The sequence below is a fragment of the Aquila chrysaetos genome, chromosome Z (genome assembly GCF_900496995.4).
Source record: "Aquila chrysaetos chrysaetos chromosome Z, bAquChr1.4, whole genome shotgun sequence".
Classification (NCBI taxonomy): domain Eukaryota; kingdom Metazoa; phylum Chordata; class Aves; order Accipitriformes; family Accipitridae; genus Aquila; species Aquila chrysaetos.
In genome coordinates this window covers 6270218-6294474 of record NC_044030.1, presented here as the reverse complement: position 1 = coordinate 6294474, position 24257 = coordinate 6270218, and the positions used below count along the sequence as shown (strand labels likewise).

At 37.6% G+C, this 24257-nt stretch overlaps 1 protein-coding gene across 1 annotated transcript in view; it reads right to left on the bottom strand.

Annotated features, from left to right (window-relative positions):
- The window catches only part of EDIL3 (EGF like repeats and discoidin domains 3), a 260774-nt gene that overhangs the window by 116180 nt on the left and 120337 nt on the right, over positions 1 to 24257 (bottom strand). The window contains exon 4 of the mRNA XM_030004450.1: positions 14391 to 14519. Within this exon, the coding sequence (XP_029860310.1) occupies positions 14391 to 14519 (129 nt within the window). The remainder of the gene's footprint in view (positions 1 to 14390; positions 14520 to 24257) is intronic.

The following is a 24257-nucleotide window of genomic DNA, read 5'->3' as shown; positions in this document are numbered from 1 at the left end:
TTAATACATGATTAACCAAATGTCTGTTATTCACTATAGCAAATCACTATTTTCATTACAACCATTATTACATCCTTAGTCCTATAAGGATTATACATTTGCTTGTAGTATGTGTACACAAACATAAGAGCAAGAGGAAAGACCTGGGGAACTACAAGTCAGTCAATCTCACCTGAGTCCCCAGGAAGGTGATGAAGAAAACCACCCTAGAAACCATTTCCCAACACATTAGGGATAAAAAGGTGATGCAAAGTAGTCAGCATGGATTTATGACGGAGAAACCATGCTTGACCAAGCTGATAGCCTACTACAATGAGGTCACTGGGTCAGTGGGTGGGGGTGAGCAGTGGATATTTACCTCAACTTCAGTAAGACTTGTAACACTGTCTCCTGTAACATATTCATAGGCAGGCTGACTGTGCAGGTTAGATAAGTGAACAGTGAGATGTATTAAAAAACAGCTGAATGGTTGGGCCCAGAGGGTGGTGATAGTGGTAGAAAGTCCAGTTGGAGGCAGAACACTGGTGGTGTATCCCAGGGGTCAATACAAGAGCCAACACTGTTCCACTTCATCATTAATGACCCAGACACTAGGACAGAGCGCACCCTCACCAAGTTTGCTGATGACACAAAACCGGGAGGAGTGGCCGATACACCAGATGGGTGTGCTGCTGTCCAGAGGGACCTCAACAGGCTGGAGAAATGGGCTGAACAGGAACCTCATGAAGCTCAACAGGGGAAGTGCCAAGTCCTGTCTCTGCCCCGGGGCAGGAACAGCCCCATGCACCAGCACATGTTGGCCAGCTGACCAGCTGGAAAGCAGCTTGGCAGAGAAGGACCTGGGGGTCCTGGTGGACAACAAGTTGACCATGAGACAGCAATGTGCCCTCACGGCAAAGGCGGCCAACACCCTCCTGGGCTGCATCAGGCAGCGCATTGCCAGCAGGTTGAGGGAGCTGATCCTTCTTCTCTACTCAGCACTGGGGAGACACAGAATCATAGAATGGTTTGGTTTGGGTTGGAAGGGACCTTCAGAGGTCATCTAGTTCCAACCTCCCTGCTGTGGGCAGGGACATCTTTCACTAGATCAGGTTTCTCAAAGCCCCATCCAACCTAACCTTCAACACTTCCAGGCATGGGGCATCTGGAGTGCTGTGTCCAGTGCTGGGCTTCCCAGTACAAAAAAGACATGGACTTTCTGGAGTCAGTCCAGCACAGGGCTATGGTGACTAAGGGATTGGAGCATCCAACCTACAACAAGATGCTGAGAGTGCTGAGACTGCTCAGTCTGCAGAAGGGGAGGCTTGGGGGAATCCTACCTACATGTACAAATATCTGGTGAGAGGGAATGAAGACAAAAGAGCCAGACTCTCTTCAGTGGTGCCCACTGACTGGACAAGAGGCAATGGGCCCTAATTAAAATACAAGAAACTCCATCTGAAGACATTTTCTTACAGTGACAGTGGTCAAACACTGGAGAGAGGTTGTGGAGTCTTCATCTGGGCAAATATTCAAAACATGATGGGACACGGTCCTGGGCAACCTGCTCTGTTTGATGCTGCTTGAGGATGGGGGTTGGACTATGCGATCTCCAGAGGTCCTTTCCAAACTAAACAATTCTGTGATTCAGTGATATATGCCTACGGTATATATCCCATGTATACAGTATATATTATCTCTGGCAAATACACTTATTTGCTAACAACTTATCCATCATTTTATCTTTTGGACTATGATAATTTCCTTGTCTCCTCTGCAAAGGTGAAAAGGAAGACCACATCTCCCTCCCCATATAAGATGCAAAATGTGTATGAAGTAGTTTCCTCACATCACCAATGACTGTCTAGTACAGGAAGGGAAATATTTATTGCAGTGAATTCTGTCTCCATCTGACTGACAGCTCTATTATCTCAGGGCACACACACCCTGGTTGCTCTTCATGACTCACAGAGAATTATATGTCCTGCACTAAAACCATCTCTCAGAACTGGAACTTGTATTTATGGCAGCTGGCCCAGGCAGTGTCACCGTTGCTTGATGATCACATCAGATAAGACCTATCCAAATAGGTTTATGCATTTTCCATGACTATGTTTAGCAGCTAAGGAATTGCCTTCCAGTCTATACACATGACCTGTGCCATAACTTAGGGCCATTGGTGGTACAATCCCTGTAAAAGATTATTTTTGCTGAGAAATGGGAGGAGGTTCTCTCTCTGTTAGAGCACTGAAATAATGAAGTCAGAAATAAATACTGTAAACTGAATTTTAGATTCAGGCAAAGGTTCTTTTCACCTTTCACTTTTTTTCCTAATTTTGGTGTATGTCTTCTGCAGTGTTATTCTGAAGCTCCTTTAAGTATTAACTGACAAAATAGAAATGATGAGAAAAGAACAGACTAATTTCTCTTTAACAATGAAAACTACCGGTATGGAAGAGAATATTGCATTTAAACAAACTCTAAAAACTACATGAGAGTAGTGATTGTATGCATAAACAGCTCTGCGAGATACACAAAAGGATCACATAGAATACATTTTCAGAACCAGATGCCTCACTGACTTGTGTAGAGGATAAAATGAAATCTGACAAGATTACAAAACTTACCTATTACTTGCAGGTAAATAGCAATTTAAATTCTCTTTTATGGTGTAATGCATACACACCTGGACCATGGAACATCAGTTCAATGCTAATGTTTTGTCGTAAAGGGCAATTCCTGAATGCTATCATTATTGCTCATTCATGGCCAAGCACAGATCCCAGCAGAAGTCCTTCTGAGATGATAAGCAACTACTGAAGCTCTGTGCACTTGGGCAGAAAAGTATCACAGTCAGAACTAATAAGCTCCTCTGGAAAGCCTTAGGAGTATCTACGCTTTTATTAACAGCAATTACCAAAGGGGTGTGTATCAGTTTCAGCATTATATCTAATCTGTTAGAAATGTAGAGCTGCCAATTCCACCTTTTATGTCCCTCTGCATGTTCCTGTCTCCCCACTCCTCTAGGACCCAGTATGGGCTACATTCAGTGACCCGATCCCACTGAAAATCCCTTCTTGTGATTAGTTTGTACACTTCCAGACCAGCCTGGTGAGATGATTCAGATTTAAGTCGGATGGGGAAATACTCTCAGGGAAGACTGGCTTCATCACTTTTGGCAGTATCAGGCAATCACACCAGAGGATTAAACAAAATTCAGGCCAGCTCAAGAGACTGCAGAAAACCAAGTGCCTCTTGTGATGTCAGCCATTAACAAACAAGTCATAAGAAAAGGAATATAAACAAGATCTATTCATTGTTTTCGGTGTACTTGGAGAAAAACGTAGGCACAGATAGGTTATGTCTACATTTGTAAGTACTGTGGTCTTACAGAACTATAGTTGTAGAGTGAAGGGGACACTATGTCTGCATGTCCCTACACGCATCTCAGGGATGTGTTCTCTGTACAAGTTCAAGGCTGGCTGGGTGGATGGAATGCCCATTTACCCACTGGAATGTTTTATGTGAATTCCTAGTGTGTACACAAGGAATTTAGACTACCAGACTATTTTATTTTAGATTATTTTCATCTCAAAGGGATCCAGTTCTTGTGCTCTGAGACTGCTGTCACATGAAGCTAAGCAGAGTAAGTGGAGATGATCAAGAGATTTTCTTTAAAAATGCATTCCTGGTTCAAACTAAAACACTCATCCAGATGCCCTACAGAAATAATTGCATGTTATTTAACACATCAGAATAAATGCAGGCTAGAAGAATATCCTGGGTATTCATATGCAAATGTGACAGCACCATGAGTTTTGCTTGAGATATTTTATGAATACAAAGGGAATACATTTGTAATGCAGATTGGTATATACTATTAGACTATTATCTCATTATATTGAGCTTCAAGTCAAAGTACTGTTTTTTCAAGTTTTGCACACATAGGTAATGAGTCTGACGCTATATCCTTCTCTCCCTCTGTATACCGCTTACTTACAAATAAGCCCACTGATCTCAAAAATGTATCCATATGAATAAATACTACTTATAATTTCAAAAGAGTAGCTAGACTACTGAATATATTTCTGGATCTTCCTTCTAAAAAGTTCTTTGGCTTCTTCAAACTGTTCACTGGGTCTGCAGTATAAAAACAACACCTGATGACTAAATTTTTTCTTTCTTTAATTTTTAGAAAAATTGCCATGTGAATTGTTCAAGTTCCAAACATTAATGTCAGTCATACAATTTTCAACTAGTTCAATGAACAATGGAAATACTAATATTCTATATAGTAATAGGGAACCGCACAGCTGTGTGCCAGCATGAGTTCCTAACACAAGTACAGTATTTTAATTCTGCATCCTTGACACACCTACACACACAGAAGGTTGAGCACAGTGGTTCTTACAGCAGCAGAACAATAAAAAGAAAAAACAAGAAAAAGATCTAAATTACAAAACATGTTTTTTCTAACAGCTGCTTCCTACACAGATGGATCAGACTGTGCCACTGTGTGACAAAATTCTAAATGATAAGTTTTGTCTCATTAAATAATGAGATTTCATTTCAAGATTTCATTTATCTTCATTATGTTCCTCAAAGAAATGTGCTGGTATACCTGTAATGAATCTGTGACTACAACAAAGACTGAAAGCAATCCTTCCTTTAAAGCTGTGGTGTGGCTGTGTTGATCCTTGTTGTGGTTTCAGTAGGTAGGACAATACTAAACCATCACAATGGCTGAAATTCTCTTTTAATTTCCAGTGTCTACCTAAATAGGCATAAAAAGTGGAAAGAAGGAACAGAGAACAGATGCTTTGTTCAGCTCCAGTCTTCCTGTGTTCGTCCTCTAACCATCCATAATTCTATTGCGGTTCATCGATTGTTCTCTTGTACAGGACACAGTGCACCCTCAGCAAGTTTGCAGATTAAACCAAGCTCAGTGATGCGGTCAATATGCTTGAGGGATGGAATGCCAGGATCCAGAGGGACCTTGGCAGTTTGGAGGAGTGGGCCCATGTGAATCTCATGAAGTTCAACAAGGCCAAGTGCAAGGTCCTGCACCTGGGTTGGGGCAATCCCCAATATCAGTACTGACTGGGGTATGAAGGGATTGACAGCAGCCCTGCAGAGAAGGACACAGGGGAACTGGTGGATGAAAAATTGGACATGAGCCGGCAATGTGTGATGGCAGCCCAGAAAGCTAATTGTATTCCAGGCTACATAAAAAGAAACATGGCCAGCAGGTCAAGGGAGGTGATTCTCCCCCTCCACTCCTGTGAGACCCCACCTGGAATACTGCATCCAGCTCTGGGGTCCCCAGTACAAGAAAGACATGGACCTGTTAGAGTGGATCCTCCTCCACAGGAGAGCTATGAGAAAGGTCAGTGGGCTAGAGCACCTCTTCTATGGAGAAAGCCAGAGTGAGTTGGGGCTGTTCAGCCTGGAGAAGACAAGGCTCTGGGGAGAACTTATTGCAGCCTTTCAATATATTAAGGGGGGTTACAAGAAAGATGGAGAGAAACATTTTACCAGGGCCCGTACTTACAGGACAAAAGGCAATGTTTTTAAACTGAAAGAGGGCAGATGTAGATTAGATATTAGGAAGAACTTTTTTTATGATGAGGGAGGTCAGACAGTGGAACAGGTTGCTCAGAGAAGTTGTGGAAACCCCATCCCTGGAAGCGTTCAAGTCCAGGTTGGACAGGGCTTTGAGCAACCTGGTCTAGTGAAAGATGTCCCTGCCCATGGCAGCGGGGGGTGAGCTAGATGATCTTTGAAGGTCCCTTCCAACCCAACCCATTCTACGATTCTGTGATCTATATCATCTAGTGGGTCAGAGTTGCAAGTATTAACACATTCAACAATAATAATGCCGTACTGATATAATAATGTGGTTAACACACTGTCTTAAGAGTTTCTTATTGATGCACTTTCTTGAAGAAAAGTTGTGTAAGTAACAATTTGGGAACACCCCAATGTTTTTAAGTCACTTAGCATCTCAAAGCATCTTAGTCACTTAGCACATGACATGTGTCATAGAAACTCATGTTCAAAGTTTAAGAAAAGGGCTTATGACCCTACAGAAAGCCAAGGATATTGGTCTCAATAACAAGCATTCTTTGTTAGAAAGATGGAGTCACATAAAGAGATGGAAAGCAGGCTCATTCACAAAGTGTATTGCTTGTCAAATTGACAAACGTGAAGGTAAAGGTGTACAATAATAGCAATCAGTTAGGATCAGTAATGCTATTTAAAGGACCCACTAACAAACAAGGTGAGTTTAGGTTTTCCAATCACTGTTACTCCACTTAAAGTCTGTTTTCCTTTGCAGAGCCTTTCTATGCCAAATCCTTGCTAAAAGAGCATTGAGAGCGTTCCCATGGAGAAGGCTAAGACTGAACAAAAAGAAAATGGACAATTGTCACACTTCTGGAAAGCTGCCAAAACCAGAATATTGAATTTGGGAAATGAAATAGAGAAAGCAAAGCAGTAAAGAAATGGTTATTTTATTGACTCAAGATCTCAAAAGGGAAAGAAAGAATAGCATTTAAGTATTACAAAATTACCTTTTCCAGTGAGGAAAACAATCCTGTACCACTTTTCATAACAGAATTGAGATGAACATGTGCTTTTTGGTAAGTATGAAAACGAATCCAAAAAAGGAGAACACAAAAGAATAAAATGACATTGAGATCCTAGATAATAGCTTTTGCTTGTTTGAATGGATAATCTTTAAGAAAACTGAAAATATTTATATACTAGATACTGCATGGAATAATGCAGTATTAAGTGATAGAGAATAAGCATAACACATCAAGAGATATGGAATTCATTGTTGCTGCTCTTATTCAAGAAAACATTCTATTCATGTAAACTGAAGTTTGAGTGATGAGTGCATCATTATGCATTTATCTGAAACACCCTATCTGTTTAACTACGAGATATTATATGTAAGAAATATAAACTCCAAATTCTGGTATGGTAGCTTAAGTAAAAAAACAACCCATGAAAGTAGGAGTGGAAGAAACCAGATGAATCACAGTGTCCAGTTCCCTGTCTGTTACTGAAGAACCTCATATAAGTTCTGAAACAACTCATCATTTTCTTACAATATTTACCTGGTACAAAATAAGTGCAACAGCATAATGAATTTATTCTTCCACATTCTCATTTCACAAAGCCATGTAAGACCATTTACATATTGCTCTCAAAAAAGCAGTCTAGTTTTTGAACATCTAGAAGGCAATCTTTGTGGCTTTTTTTGTAAAAGTGTTTTCATGCAACATTTGGAAGACTCTTTGCTAGTATTTTTGTGTAATGTATTCAGGAATATAAACAGTTATTCTCATTCTGAGGAAACCCACTGAAAAGGCATATTATAATATTTATGTTATAAAAGAGAGAATATGTGATGTTGACACTACAATGGGATAACTATTATTGAATGTAAGAGATCATTTTTCATTCAGTATTTGTTATTAATTCAAATATAAAGAGGAACTTCTATGTGCAAAATATCTCCGTATGTTATCTTTTTAATGTAGAACATGAACCAATTTAATTTCTTTCACAATCAAACAGCAATTCATGTATTTTTGGAACATTAATTTCTTGCCACAGTAAAATAATACTAATCATTAAGAAAGACAGTAATTAGGGGAAGAGACATTTACCCTCCTACAAGAGATCTTTATAATGGCTGTTGACAACCTAAGTGACTTTTATACCATAGAAACACACATCTTAAAAGTATCATTCATTGTATAGTTCAGTCAGTGTATAGGTCATAAGAAATCCACCCCTCTGTTCAATATCCCCATAAAACCCAAAAGCAATCGGGAAGATCTATTTCCTCCCACTATGACATCTTATGAAAGAAACTTAGGCATCAAAGAAGGCAGCTTAATAAAAGCCTCAGCTCAACATCCAGTTCTGGTTAAAACAGGAAAAATCGAAAAGAAGCTTCCAACAAAATGCTGCATAAAGAACATAGAAAGTACTGTAAGGATCTTCTACCAAATAAATGATATAGCTTTGTCTTCAGTACAGGTCGCTGTCGCAGTAAAATATACCCCAGAACAGAAAAGGTTTTGAGAATGCCACTGAGAAACCATCTAAAAGTCCTGCAAAAACTCTCATGTGAAACAAAAAAGGAAACAATTTTAACTGTTTGCATAGGAAAAATAAGAGGGAGCATGACAAATGTATGCAAAATAGTAAGTGGCATACAGAAGGCTCTCAAAAGCTGCTTTTCTTCTAGTCTTATAATACACAAAGAAAGAAACATTTAAAGAGGCTGAAAGACAGCAGATTTGAAATTGAAAAGGGATTTTTTTCAAAATACAGTATAATTAGACAATGAAACTCAATGCATCAGGAAATTGTTAAGGTCAATAATTCGAAAACAAAAAAAAAGCTATTGGAAGTGTGTATAAATGAGAAGAATAAACAGTGCTATATACACAAATGCTAACAAGAGTGAAACAAAATTGGAAGGGATGTTACACTTCCTACCTGGCAGTTTAAGCCAATCCCTGGCTATTACACCATGAAATAAAATCTTCAAGTAGGGGGCAAGACATGCCCTGTCTTTTCATGGTGAGGGTGTCTTGATCCCTTCTGAGAAGTATCTAGTGTTGGTCTATTACCTGAGATTTAATGCTTTTTCTCTCTGGGCTTCAGGTAGTCTTAGCTCAGTCACCTACTGCTTTAACTAAGATACTTATTTGGATTTGAAGGAAAACAAACCCCTACTTCCAATAGCCCCAAAATCGTTGTCACTGTTGTTCAATCTCACCACACCTTTGTTGTAAGAAGATTCATCATCGAAACTTTCTCTGTTTTCAACTGACAAACCCATCATTTTTTACCTCATTAGAGCATTTTTTTTCCGGGCAGTTCCACACAAAAGTTTTCCTGGACTTCTGTGACTGGGCAAACATTTGCTGTGCTCCCAAACCTGGTGGTTCTGCCATTTCTGTGCTCCCCTTTTTGCCCCCTTACACAGTTTCCATTTGAGGAACAGTATTTTATTGACTTTTCTTCAATAGCCTTTACTGGCTCTTTGCTTTTTTATTCTTTATTGGGAATCTCTCTTAGATGTCTTTCAAATCACCCACTTGCTCTTATATTTTAATTAAGCAAAATTCTGGAAGATTCCCAAATGAGCACTGGTATATCCTCCCTCCTTCATTTTTTATCTAAGCTACTGGTCAGACATGGGAATAGTTTTCAGACTTCAGCTCAACAATGCTTAGTCATATATGCTGCCTAGGACCTACCTATACATGCAACTTACTACTAGTATACTATATAGCTTATAACTATTATATAACTTACTGCTAGTATAATTTGTTAAAACTATGCATACAGCTAATTTCAATGAAAATTACCCCCCATCCCATCCCAAAATAAAAAGGAACACCTGAGTTAGATTTAGAACTCCCCAAACAGATATTTCTCCCCAAAGGAGAAACCATAGTGAGTGTTTATCAGCGGAAGCATGGGATGAACATCTGGTATGGTGCAACTGTATGTAACCTAGTACATTACATTTGCCCACTCGGCTAGGGGGACAACTGGCTTGGAACAAGCTGTATCTGTGAAAGATACAACTGGTTTTAGCCTCCAAAACAAGACAGCTGCATGAAAACCACCTGTGGGTAATGGTTTCTGGAGTGCTCTACCACCAAACTGCAGCCAAGAACGGTTTAGTAAGAGCACTCGCTCATAGTAACACACAAAATCCATGCCACAGGATGTTCTACAGCTTCCCCACATATATTTCTTCCTAGTAGCTGGAAGAGTTACTAGGATTTGAATTTGCTGGTAGAGCTGAAGCTGTAGATTATGCATCATGTCAACTGGCCAGAAATGCATGGCCACTGGCCTTCCCAGTTGCAGCCCCACAGTTAAAAGCCACTGCCCTGTGGGTAGCCGGGATGATGCCTCAACATACTATCAAAATGCGAGCTGATGCTCTGCCACATGGCCCCCATCTCTGCAGTTTCCCAATATATTAACGTAACAGATGTGAATACCACTGACCATCTATGACGGGGAGGTAGAAAGCAGAGAACTCTGTACAAAAAACTGGGAAGGGCTTGCTTACATTATTAAATGTGTTTGATTAATAACCTTTATTCTTCTTGGAGTGAAAGGCATTTAGTTATGGCTGACAGAGTTAATGATCATCAGAATATAAAACCACATCCAAATCAAACCCTTAAATCTGAACTCTGTTGTTTCAAACTTGATTTTTTCTGGTTGGATCTCTGTGTCATTTCAGTTAGTTGAGTGGCAGCCAGTAACCCACACTTTGACATATATTGTTACTAATGTCTCAGTTTTCTATTTTTTCAGCAGGCAATCTCTGTCTGATAATCACAATAATGAATATTGTCTGTATCTCAATGACATGGAATTTTTTTTGGTGGAAAAAGTGTCCCTTTCAGTCTTCTGGGTATTTCCATGGATTTTGACTTGTTCTGCAGAACTGTATTTCTAGGCTGTTTTAATAGGTGACAGTATAATCCCTCTATATGTAGATGAAGGCATTAGTTATCTGAACAGCAACAATTTGTCCAGCATTTTCATCTGTCATATGAAGAGTGATTAGTGAGGTTGATAATGGTGTAACAACAGATGCTGGTTCAAGAATAGCAGTAGACATTTTTCAATAAAAGCCGGAAAGATCTCAGAAGATTGACTTTCTTGAAATCCATGGTTAAATTAAAGGGAATTATAACACACCCAATGATTACACGCTTTTTTCTGGTGAATGACAAGGCCATGTATTTACACAGCTTTCAGTCAAAGTGATCCTGAAGGAACAAAATTATTTGCTGCTCTTACGAATGAGCATCACTGCCACAGAGTACACCTTAGTCTTCTTGGGCATGAGTTGTACGCTCTTTTCAGGAATTTAAGTGCTCTGAGTTACTCCCTGGAAGAGCTGCTTTCTCAGTGTAAGACTGTAGGGAGATTTGCCTTGCCTCAAGGTAGTTCTTGCAAACAACTCCTCTCTACTTGTCACTAGATATTGTCAGTAGCACATTTGAAAGCCAGATTGCCATACATTAACAGCATGACAAATTGCAACCTGGACAGGGTTTGGGAAGAATCTTCATACCAAGCAGGTAAGTAAATGCCTCTTAAATAACGAAGGAATATTTAAAGAATGTATTGTTCTTGGGTATCACCACAAAAATCTGCCCAGGTTTCTACCTGAGGTAGACTTTCCTATCCAAACATTGGTTCGTTTATGAGCCCTGACACAGGAAACTTTTGTTTCCTTTTTGCCACTGGGGAATCAGAATTTTTCAGACAACCACTGCCAATTAATATCACTTTTACAACAAATCTAGAATATACATTGCTAATGTTCTCTCTTATAATTTACATATTAATTATTTACATGGGTAAAAGGTCAAGGAATCTCAGAAATATTGACAGGATGTTTGTTGATGCGAATGACAGAATACCAGCTTTGGGAATGTATCTCGACTGCAAAATCAATCACCTAGCTTAATTGATTTAGCAACAGAATATTAGACATGAAAGAAATCCAAGATAAAAAACCTTGTACAAGTGAAGTATAATGTGATTTTTGGAAATCTTAACAGTTTAGATGAAGATACATGTCTTGCAATGAGGTAATTTAACTTTTTATGATGTAACTACTTGGACAGATTTCTTACTTGCTTTACAGTGAGCTCAGAATTGAATTAATAAACTTTATCAATTTGTATCAAAGGAACTTTGTGAACTGAGCTAAAGGGATATCATATAAAAGAATTATATTAAGTCCACCACTGGAAGTCCCATACTTCTTCCTGATTGCAGAGACCTCCTCTGCTGCTTCTCATGGCAGACCCTCTGAACACCTATATATTGTGTATGATTTATTATCACATCTTAAACCAGATTATCTGGAAGGGACTGAATTTCATTCTCCCCCAAAGAGTAACTGTTCATGTAAAGCTTGTCTTATTGTAAATCACCTTAGCTGCCTTTTTGGGTTCTAGTCTCCCCACAGTGAATCTGAATCACCCGTGTGAGAGCTCTACTTTATTCTGAAGCTGATATAAATACACTTTGCTGATTATCAGGATCATTAGCTAACTGTTACATACCTGAATATTTTTAAAAGGTTACTGGGGACCCAGCAAACAACTACGATGAATCACTCCATAATGTACTACTGTATGTTTTCTTCATTCATTAGGTAACAAGAAATTATATTTTCCAGACAGCACATGTTAAGCGTGCATTTTGCTGGATGAAAGTTTGTGGTGTTATTCACTTCATTTCATCCTTAACAAAGGTCACCTCTGACATTTAATGGAAGGAGAAACATTGTGCATCACAAATTCACTACGTGACTGGTCCATAATGGAACGTGCCTGAGAATGTTAGGCCACATGAGGATGTTTTCACATGAGCTCCTCCATATGACTGGACATCAGTGGCACACAGAAGTGGTCTGCCTGTACCCTCACTTACAGCAGTCACGGGGATGAAGGTACAGCTTCCTGTCTTTCCACTCTCCAATAACTTTTGCTTCACTTCTCAGGTGGCAGACTCATGTAAAATGCATGCAAGTACAAGGAACAGGGTCGGCAACCACAAGGTACTGCACTCACAATTTAACCCAGGTACAATCTTTAAGCTGGTATAACTCTTGAGTTACAGCTAGACATAATCTTGCCTGCTGTCCTGGTCTTGAGACTCTTGAACTTCTGGCTATGTGGTTTAAAGGCTGGCAATGACTATCCTTTGCCATCACGATTGTGCAATGAACTCAGTCCCCCGTCTTGACTGAGTGCTCTAATGATATGACAATTAAAACAAAAGAAAGTCAGTATGACTGTTGCTGGCATTCAGCTCCACTAGATGGCTGTCCCCAGAATCAGGGCTAGATGGAACAGATTCCAAAGGAATGCACAATATCCAACATTTCCATGTTCCCAGTGGAAGAGGCAGACACATAATTTAACTAGATTAAGTTAGTGGGACTGCCTATGTTACCTATGTAATTGAGAGAGAGAGTGTGGCCAAAGTTAATGAAATTGAATATCCATATTCAGGTCTTTGGAGACACTTTCCATTGAGTATATAAGGGACATAATGAACTTAAGTAGTTATCTGAGCTGGACTATATTGGTTCCTGACACTTCAAATTATAGACAAGTATCTAAATGGAGCACTTAATTAAGATAGACTGGATTCAGTGCTTATTCACTCTGATTTGAATGAGTGGATTTATCTTTTGTGTGCAAATGGAACTGGTTTCTTGACTGTTTGTTTGAGTTTTTAACCTTCTAACTTAGTAACAGTTGGCTTCCAAATGCATCAATAACATGAGATTTAAGAACCATGCTGTGCTTTATTACACAAAAGAAAACACAAGTTTGGCACGAGTTTCTCCTTAGGCAAGCACTTGTTCTAAATGGCTTTTACATATGAAAAAAAAATAGCTTCTATTTAAGTGACAAAGAGATAATGCAGATCATGTTTATATGTTAGAACATGAGCTGATCAGTCATTTGCAGATGAACATGCATAGCTCTTACTAATTGGTTTTGATCACACAGAACTTCTGATGACATTAATTGGACAAACATGGACCTATAATTTTCAGTATGAGCACAAAAATTGAAATATCTATTTACTTCTTAAAATTTTTGATTGGTGAAGTATAGATCTTACTATATAATCCCCCCATAAGATATTATTGAAATCTCAAGATTTTTTTTTCCCATATGGCTACCTGTCAGTTCTGTAACTACAAACATTAAGACTAGGATACTGACCTGCTGTTCCCAGTCTGACCTGAAACCAGGCAAAACTCTTCAAATATATGATAATGATTAGAAAGAGGTCCAGATATTGTATTTTAAACAGGATTAAATGTACATCCAGTTTAAGTCTGGAAGTTCTACCCTTGAATTTAAGTACCGTGTTTCACAACATTTCTTCATAATTGATAAATGCATAGGTAAAGAAAGATCTAGAAGATGTATTTATTCACAAATTTATTTTCAGTTATTCTTTCCACTTTTGTCTAGCATTAATCAAAACAAATCCACAAACAATTCCAAGATGAGATCCCTACTATTTCAAACAAGCTTTTCCATGAAATCCATGCTAAATGTGATTACCTTTCCTTACCATGCTCTAGAATATGCATAGCAAATTATGCACTGTTGTGTCCAGTAAGTTGGAAGTAAGGTCATTTTCTGAAGGTAGTAGTAGTAGTATTCAGTAGTATTAGCTGGCTCATAATATAAAGGCCAAAAACTGATACACTTCAGAAAACCAGATATGATATTAATCCTCAACATTGCAAGCAATAAAAAGGCTCCTATCTATAAATACAATAAAAGTTACCATGTGGAACTTACTGTGCTGGCAGTGAATCCCATTAAATCCCTCTGGACATTTACAAACATATCCTATGAATGTGTCGCCTCGGTACGCTTCACTAATTTCACATATCCCACCATTATGACATGGATTAGGAAGGCAGGGTCCTGAGAGAGGGGGGAAAAAAAAGAAGTATATATACATACATTATAACAAACATCATAATTTCAGTCATATATGTGTTCATTAAAGAAATAAAATCCCTTATGTAGACCTTCATATTCCACTAACCCACTAAAATATATCCTTCACATAGTTCAGATAACTTGCCAGCACAGATTTTTATGAACAAGAAAAAATATGAAGCATGTCACTACTCATTAATCACAACATTATTTTTTAATGTAAGAGAAGACAGGAGACAGAGAAGCTAAATCTTGCTCTCCTATTAAAGATAACAGGTATTCCAACTTTTATACCACTGAGGAAATATGTATTAATCAAACGTGCCTATCATGTATGGAGTGACATGTACAATATCCCCGAATAATCACTACATGTCAAGTTAGTAGTTTGAGATCTTTGCTATGGCTTTGGGTGACTTTCTGCATATGTGACTATATGGGCCAGCAGTTAGCAGCTACTAAACCAACTATTCTTTTTCCATTGAGTGCCTTTTTAGCATATCCACTTCAAGCTGATTTCAAAAAGGTCTTCTGACTAAATTATTTTTTCCCACTAACCACATGCTAGGATACCTAAAATTTCAGCAGTGAGATCTAATTTGTTAGGTTTGCAATGAATGACTGCACATAGCTTTAAATAATAGCATCTTTTGAACTGAGATCTGAAGTTTATTCATTTACTGGCACATGTTAAAAGATTTTTACATCTTATTGTCTTGCTAATACTATCTGTAATATACCTCCTACTAGAAGAAAACACTTTAGCATTTTGATGATTCTTTTTTTCCAGTCTCACTTTAAAGAACTGGTGGTAATCATTGATTAGAAAGCGTCATGTGCAAATTTGTGTGTGACAAGATATATGAATCCAATATATAGTATGTTATTTGCAACCTTTGCCACGTACACAGAAAGGTGTCAATCTTCACTTATTGAAATGCAATGTCATAATTATTCACCCACTTAAAATTGCATTTAGGAAAAAAAAAAAAAAAACCAAACCAAAACAGAAAAGAACTTCTTTCTGTAGTGTAATTTACTGACAATCAGCACTGGGAATTGAATGATTTAAACTTAAAAGAGCTATAAGTTTAATGTTTCTGAGGGTCTGCCTATTTGTTTATGTTTTCAATTACAAACCCAAGGTTTGACAGATGTTCACAGCAACACCATTCATTCAGAACGTCACATTAGTGAAAACTGCACTCTCTAAGAAAATATTAATTTGCAAAAGATAAAAATTAACAGGATGACAAGGATATCAGAACATATTCCCCAGTTATAACTGCCCGGGTGGTTATAGCAATTTGAGAAACTATCCATGGACACATTTCTATTACAACTTACGTCATCAGCCTATTCCAGGACACAATCCTGCAGAAGTTATGCTTGTGTGTATCATTCAACAGGGGATATGTTTCACTGAACCCAATAAATAAAACACATGAATATACAGCAGCTTATTCTAAATGCAATTAGTAGTAAAAAAAGGGCAAAAATCATGAAGATGGAGAGGAGGAAATAGCTGTTGCCTTTTTTGCCTTTCCCTATCCACATTCTGCATTACACTTTAAACGTAATGGTACACTACATTCTTAATTCCAGACAACATATATCACTCCTTTAACAGGTCTAGGAAGACTCATGGCTTTCAAGTATTACAGCTTCTGTTCCTGTTATTTCTCTGCTGTAATATTTTGGGTAGAAACATGTTTAATAATTTGCACTTTTAGTCTCCCAATGAATATGAGCTGTGTATTTTTCTTCCAAGTCTCTATCATAGTGCTTCAGTTTGGGGAGTATCTGCAGGTAGCCTCATATGTTAATTACTTCTATGCATGTGGATCTCTAATCTTCGAAGAACAATAAATCTTTTAATAATTACTTTCTCATTTTGCTTGCTGCTTTCTCCATATGGCTTGTTAAGCACATGTTCAGCATACTTACATTAATTTTCTTTAGATTTTGCACTTTCTCAGATCAGTCCGAAGTACAAAGACTTAAAAGGTCATTTGAGGTGCACAGTAATAAATAATATACTGGTGCACACCAGTATATCTAATGAATCTTAGTCTTCTATGATGCCTTCATACTGAAAAAAACCCCACACCAACAACATGAACACTTTTTTTGCCTGATTATAGTTGTTATTTGGTCATAGACATATAATAGCAGTATTTTCAATCTAAGTGTTGAGTAATTTTGCTTTGGGGGTTTTTTTGTTAATAGAAACTGGTAGTTCAAAAATTATTTTGAGAGCAATGAAACATCCTAATTAAATGCACTGAAACTAGTAAACAACAATCATCTAATTTTCACTAGTTAACATTCATTTCCTAAAAAGGACATGGGTTAGACTCATCTGTGTTCTAAAAGAATGAATGATTGAAACTTTAAAAAGCCTTATTTCTCCTAATTCTCCAGAGGACCATACTCTGAGTTCACACATCTTTGGGATATCTAAATTGCATGAATCTTCAAGCGTATGTTTCTTTTTTTTCATTGGGTGTACAGGATGCCTGATGCGAGTTATGCAGGTTTGCGTGTCTTGAAGGATCTGGGTCCTAATCCTGCCATCATTCCATTTAAGCATCAAAAATGGTATGTAAAAATCTAGGCAACGCTGCTAGATCATGAGAGGTCCCAGCTAACTTCCATAGGGATGTATAGGCTTTTAAATAACATTGTATTGAATGCTGGATAATTAATTCCCTAACAATCTGATTAATATTCTCAGTTACTCAGATCTATAGCAGCAAGTTCAAAAACATCCTTCTTTACCAAAAAAAATAAAAAAGCAAACTTGTCAACTAATTTTCAAAATACAGTGGACATCAGGGATTTGGTTTTTTAAATCAATAGCACTGTAATACTTTTGCAGGTAATCTTTAAGTGGCTTCCAACACAAAGAGAACAACAACATTTGATCAATATTAATGAGCAGTGGAATTCAATGGTATGCTTTCCAGGCATTTTTATCCATGTTCATATAAAATAATGTCAACAAGATTAATTGTGCACTCAGAATAATAGATCTATTCACTTTGCTGCTCTTTTGAGTCCTTCTTTGTGCAGTTCCAGTGGTATTAGCCAACATAATAAGTATAGTCCAAAATACATCATCCTGTTATTCAACTGAAATCCCATACTGTTTTTGAAAAAATATTGAAAGTAACTTAAAGCATAGCAGGTTTTAAATTTTTTAGATGCTCTTACTAAAATCTCTGAGATTTTATACATGGACAAATCAAACAAATGCATCCTCAGTAGAGTTGCAAAGGGGCTCAAGGCAGAACCATGTTATCTGTTTTCTTTGACAAGCACAGTGAACAAATAAAATCTTGTATAATGCAATACTGAAGTGGTAATTACATATTTGAGAGAAACATTAGTTTGTCTATAGCAAGAAAAGCCAGGGAAGCGAGGAAAGCATCATTGCACCAATAAGAATGTAATTTTTGACAATGATTAACATATACAAAGAGTGAATTAGCTGATTTAGGAAAACTGTTTCTTCATTTGTCTTGTAGGATATTAAAATTCTTTTGAAGTAATAGAAAGAAGTGTCCAAATACCTTTCTATATTTTCCCCCTGGTAGTCTGGAGGAAATGTATTTTTTAAAATACCTAGTCTTATTTTGAGCTTCTTTTTTTTTGCATGGTCTTCCATTTTTAAGAAAAAACCAAACGGATAAACAAACAAAAAAGCCTAGAACTGTTGACAACTGTGAAGCATATCTAAATATGTGTATGTGAATGTCATTACCTAAAATTCTGATTGTTCTCATTTCAATTATTTAGTTTTACTGCAGACTGGCTGCATCTACACGAGCAAGCTACACAGTGCAATGGGCAGGGATCTGAAGAGGCAGAGGGCTGATGCTGTCGACCTGATGCCCACACAGTGCCCTTCCGGAGAAGAGGGTGGTAGAGTTACTCTGGTGATAGACTAACTCTAGTCTCTATCAAGGCTTTTCATCAGCTTAGGTTTGTGTCTGTATGTGTGAGGTATGACACTAATTACTGTCCTCTCTAAGTGTCCAGGATGCATTAGAATTTAAGAGCTGTACACAAGCCAGTGCAAACTTCATCAGGGACAGACACAGAGCCTGTCTGAAAGGGCAGCTGCGCAGATGCTCAGCAGAACACATTTTGTACAATGCATTGAGGTGCATTATCAAGAAGTCTACAGACGCTTTGCCAGATATTTTTCTGATAAATCTTTACCTAGGACTTAAAAATATGACAAAGGCCAACTTTGAAGTACAGTGGCTAACAGTGGAGTTGTGTAGCATTAGCTTAGCAAAATGTAAGAAATCAGAAAGTAGTTAAATGGCAGCCGTAACAGGAAGAAAAAACAATGTCCCCTCAATGACTCTTTCCCTTAACACTCCCCAATTCAGTGATAGTCATCTGTAAAACAACCCATTTCGCATGCTTCCACCAAATACCGTAAACGTTTTTTGCCAAATATAAAATCTGCTGCTGCTTTGGTGGGAAAGACAATACAAAATACCAGGCAGTTACAGGTGATGTAGTTAAACAAGAACTCTACATCAGTCGCATCTTCCTCAAAGTCTGATTCCCCATACTCAAAAGTGTGCTTGCTGCTGTGCTAAAACAGGAAGACGATCAAAAATCAAACCCCATGATTTCTTACTACGACAAGATCAAATGAGGAATATGAAAAACGAAAAGAGAAAAAAAAAGACAAATATACTCCAATGGAGAGACATACGCTAAATAATCACATTTTAAAAAAGTAAAATTAAAGGCAGAGCAATACAAATGTTAACGCTTTTGATGTTATCTTTCTATCCATCTTCTCTTCATGTAGAAATAATGCAACTTCAAGGAAAAATGCCAAAGTAGATATTAACCTTGATATACATCAAGATGAAGATACTGTTAGCTACAAAGCTAATTGCTTCATTTATTTTGTGGAGTATTACTGAAGTAGGACTAATAGATAATGTTACTCTGATGATACACTAAGCTCCAAATCCCATAAAAACAAATATTGGAGTTATCATGAAACTAATAAAAGGTATCAAGTGATTTTACATTTCATTGTAAAAGAAAAATACTCTCTAGCTGCTTGCCTTCATACCACTAGTTTTTCTTAAGTCCATCTTGGCTCTACATAAATGACAGTCAATTATTTTTTTTTTCCCCTCTGGTAAATTGAAATCTTCATCAGAGATCTCTTGCACAGTTTCAACATCAGTAGTTTGAAGTCTTCCCCCCACCTATGTTTTGATAATACATAATACTTTAGATGCTTCCTCTGCCAAAGCAAAGTCTTCAAAATAAGCTGTGACAGAGCTCACTTAGCAGGAGCTCTTATATTTTGAAATGAGTATGTGTAAAAGAAGCCACTGGCACATATGACTACTTTCATCTTTATGGGAAGAGAAATATTAATCTCCTTGCTGCTAGAGCTAGCAGAATGGCATGAGTTTCCCATGATGAAGAAGGATTATCACACTGAATTAGGCTCAGTGTCCAGGTAATCCAACAACCTATCCCTGCTGCTCATCAGTTCCTGCAACCTGACAAGAAAGCTGAAGAATCCTGCAGTGGGAATAATTAGAAATCTGCATTAGGTATCTTACAAATATTTAAGATGAGTTTAATCTCTAAATCTTTATATTTGACATTCTTTTCTAACTCATATGCATGTTTTCTCCATAGAGTTAAAAATTATGTTTATGCCGCCTATATATGCACAAATGAGAGACCACCTCTTTTTCAGTAGTATACTGACCTTTTCCTTTCCTTAGCATCCTTTTAAATACTCAATTAAATAGATTTTTGAAAGGTGTGCCGCTTCAAATGTGAGCTTATAGATTTCAGAGTTCGGCAGACACAAATCCAAAATATAACATAATTCTATTCAAAAGAGACCATCTTCCACAGAGACACACAAATGAACATTCAAATCCAGCAGGAATGTCCCCACAGGTTCTGACAGAAAACTGCTTTATTGCACAAAAAGGGCAGGAATATAACAAAAGCTTTTGAGGGTCTCTGATCTTACTCACATTTACTATTTTGCCTGTTAATTTAATATGATTGTGCAAGGCTACCTGACACAGAGGCTGGTTTTGAATGCCCCCAGCTGTGTGTCTGCGTGGGAGTCGTGATACTTCAGAGACCATTTTAACAATTTGACAGAAATGATCCTGCATTTGCTGCGTTCTGGGGATCATTAAATTGTACCAAAATACATACTTGTGTCTCAGCCTATCTATAGGCTCAAGCACACAAGTATGACATACCCATTCCAGCAACACAGCGTAGGGAGTTAGGTCTCACTAGTACATGTCCTTCGAGCCGGTGCACCACCTTTGTGGTTAAGACTAAGCTTCTGCTCAAGTGTTTTGTAGATTTCACCTGTATTTAGAAGAAAACTACCTTTTCCCAAGAACACTCTTGACATAGCTGGGTCTGAAGAACAGCATGTTTGTTCACTACTTGATTCTACAGCTACATGTCAGCTGCCTGCTTTGCAGGGCACGGTTTTGAGGACATTTGAAGAGTGTTTCCAGCTGATGTGCTATTGACTTTCTGCCAGAAGGGGCTGTAATAATGAAAACAGTTTCTTCTAGTCAACATGCTCGTTCTGCCACTTAAGTATGAAGCGTCTTCAGTAATGAATGAATACATTGTAGTCTAGTACTTGCTCTTTCTCACTCATAAATATTTTTTTTTTACCCTTAAAAGCCATTCTGGGTTCAAAATTTACATAAACATCTAAACATTTTAGGGCCCAGCTCCCATTACACTGGTCCATCATGACATGGCTCAAAGAAAATAAAGGAGTCCCTCAGTTTAAGTAAAACCCAAGAAAGTTGAATGTGATGTATTTTGAACTACCTCAACCTTCACGTCCTCCAAAGTGTGATAAGAAATTCTTGCTTGCCCAGCATACTTGAATATTTGTAAAGCAGACAGAAAAAACCCCAAGCATCAAACCACAATAGCTCCTACAGATCAATATTTTTCATATGATTTCCTTTTGGAATTTGCCACTGTTGATTCTATTTTGCTGTTAGGATACAAATGAATCTTGTATCAACAAATATTTATTATAACTACAGCTTGCTATTTATTTGGTTATTTTAACCTGAAAAGAATAGGCATTGCAGAACATCATTCACAGTTTATGTGGAGTATTGATAATATTAACTGATTGGTATATGTTATTCCAGTTTATGCATGAAAATAGTAAAAATAATTAGCAATTACATACACCTTCATCTCATTAACATTCTCAAAATATCAGCTTTAAAAAAGAATAAATCTGTTCAGCCTGGTTCATAAGTGAATTAGTACTGTATTAGATTCTATCTAACTATATATTCATTATAAACTAATGGCACTGATCCAGACTTAATTGCACTGTGATTAAATATTTATCTTGTTTTTAATGCAGCAAATGGAGCGTGCTGATTATAATGATCAAGGTGTCTCCATCTGGATGCAGCAAAAGCTAAGGTTCACCCTTGAGTGCAAAATACTTTAGGTCATTTCTGCACACTTCCTTCTAATTCTATTCTGTGGATTTCTATTACAGAGAAGAAATTTAAACCGATTGTCCAGCCACCTCCCAACCTCTTTTTAACTAAATAACTAGAATATTTTCTGACAAGATGCTATTTAAACTTGATGGCTATACAGCGCCTTTTCTTAATAAATAAGTCTTAAGCTTCTCACCCAACCCTTCCATCAACTGAGAATGATAGATTATACTGAAATTTGAGGCTTGGTCAGTGTAGTACGCAATGTAGTGATACTACACAGGGCGAGACCTGAAAATGCTCCAAAAGCTGAAGAAAGTGTTCAATGCACTAGAAGACATTTTCCCCAAGTTCTCTCTCATTATTTGTCCTCATACTCCTCAGCTTCCAAGCCTGAGAACTTTCTTTCCCCATTTTCATTGCTGTTTTTCAGCTCTTTACACCTCTTTGTCACCTACAAATGTGTTTCTGAATAAAGCCCACAGTATTCTTCCCCCACCAGTTATCTGACAAACCTACTGTAGCAAATTAATGTGAGACCTGTTCTGCATCTCTGCATGACCTTTCACAGGATGGTTTTATCTTCCCAAAGAATACCTGCTTTGTTTATAGAAAATCCAGGCTCAGGTCCTTTTCGTTCTCTTCCTCCAACTTTATGCTGAGGCAGCAGCATCATTATTTTTTTCCTAGATGATACTGTTTCTGCCACTGTCTTCTCCCAGTCTTGCTGACCCAAGTGTGGGGGCTTGGTTGCTACACTCTATTTTTTGTGATTTACTCTGCATCGTTGTTAAATCCAGATTAATTTTCCAACTTACATTAGAAATATTTTCTAAATCTTTTTCAGTTGATTCTGGTTCACATCAAACAGAAAAACCTCTGCAAACACAGAGAATCTTGTATTTTGTAAAAATTTTGCTGGAGGACTGCAAAGACTTGGAAGAATTTTTTATGCTAAAATATTCAGAGAATTCTGATGTATTGGGATGTTTGAAAGATTCAGTTCAAAAGTGCAGTTCTGACAACACTAATATCTACAGGTTCTGCATGAAAATAAACTCTCAAAATTCATTCTCTATATAGTTGAAACAAATCCATCTCCATATTTACCGCACTGGTCTGTTGCTCAAGCAAAATATACCCAGCAATAAGGAAACTATACATAGTTTGGTACCTAATGCAGAACCTCACTGCCAATTGGGATTTCAGTGCAACAGTGCTATTCTTATCATCATAATTCTTGTCATCATATATGAAGATGTCAGTTTTCATTGTTTCACTGCACTTTAAAATGCCAGTGATCAGGACCTCTCATCCTTCTTTGCTGTGTTCCATTAATAACTGGAAAGTGGAAAAAAACTGGAAGGATTATGTGAACCTTAATTATAACAGCAAATAGATTAAAATCCAGTTAGTCCTCTTGCTGAGCATTCCAGTGGGAACTAAAAAATGCAACAGTCTAAACTTATGCTATTCATATTTGTATGAGTCAGGTCCTAATTACTAGTGTCACATTAATGACACAGAAACAGCAGAAACGAATCTCAGAGGGTGGTTATCCTTAGGACATAAAATATTATTAAAAAGTGATTAAAGAGAACCACTAAATGTGAAATATATATAGTCCAACAAGGCATAAAGTTGTCCACAGCAGAAACCAAGGGAAATAGATAAGACTTACACTCCAGTCATTTATTTTCCTTAGGATGTAGGACAGAGGAAATATATCCTTTCCTCTTTGCATTTTTTTCCAGCTCCATCAAACCCTTCCAATTCCATGTACCCTACCCTAAATCCTTTTGAATTCCAGATCCTGTCACTATTCTCCACCTCTTACTCCCCTCTTAGTGTTCTCTTTTCTCCTCATACCCCATTCTTGCTTCATATTGGTCTTTTGCCAACTCAGAAAACCACACACTGCATAACCATCCCAATTTAAAATCACAACCCATGTTTGCACTTATGTGCCTTCAGTTTTTAAGATACACAGTAGAATCACTGGATGTCTGCTTCCTTTGCATCAGCTACATCCACAGCACAAATACAAATTAATTGCTCTTGGTTAATGTGACTCACATGCAGTTAGCTGTACATAGATGAAAATACTGACCTATTTTGGTGACTAATGGTAATAATTTCTGCACAGCAATACTGGTGATTAGTCTTTTCTGATAAATAATGCTTTAACTTAAAATTC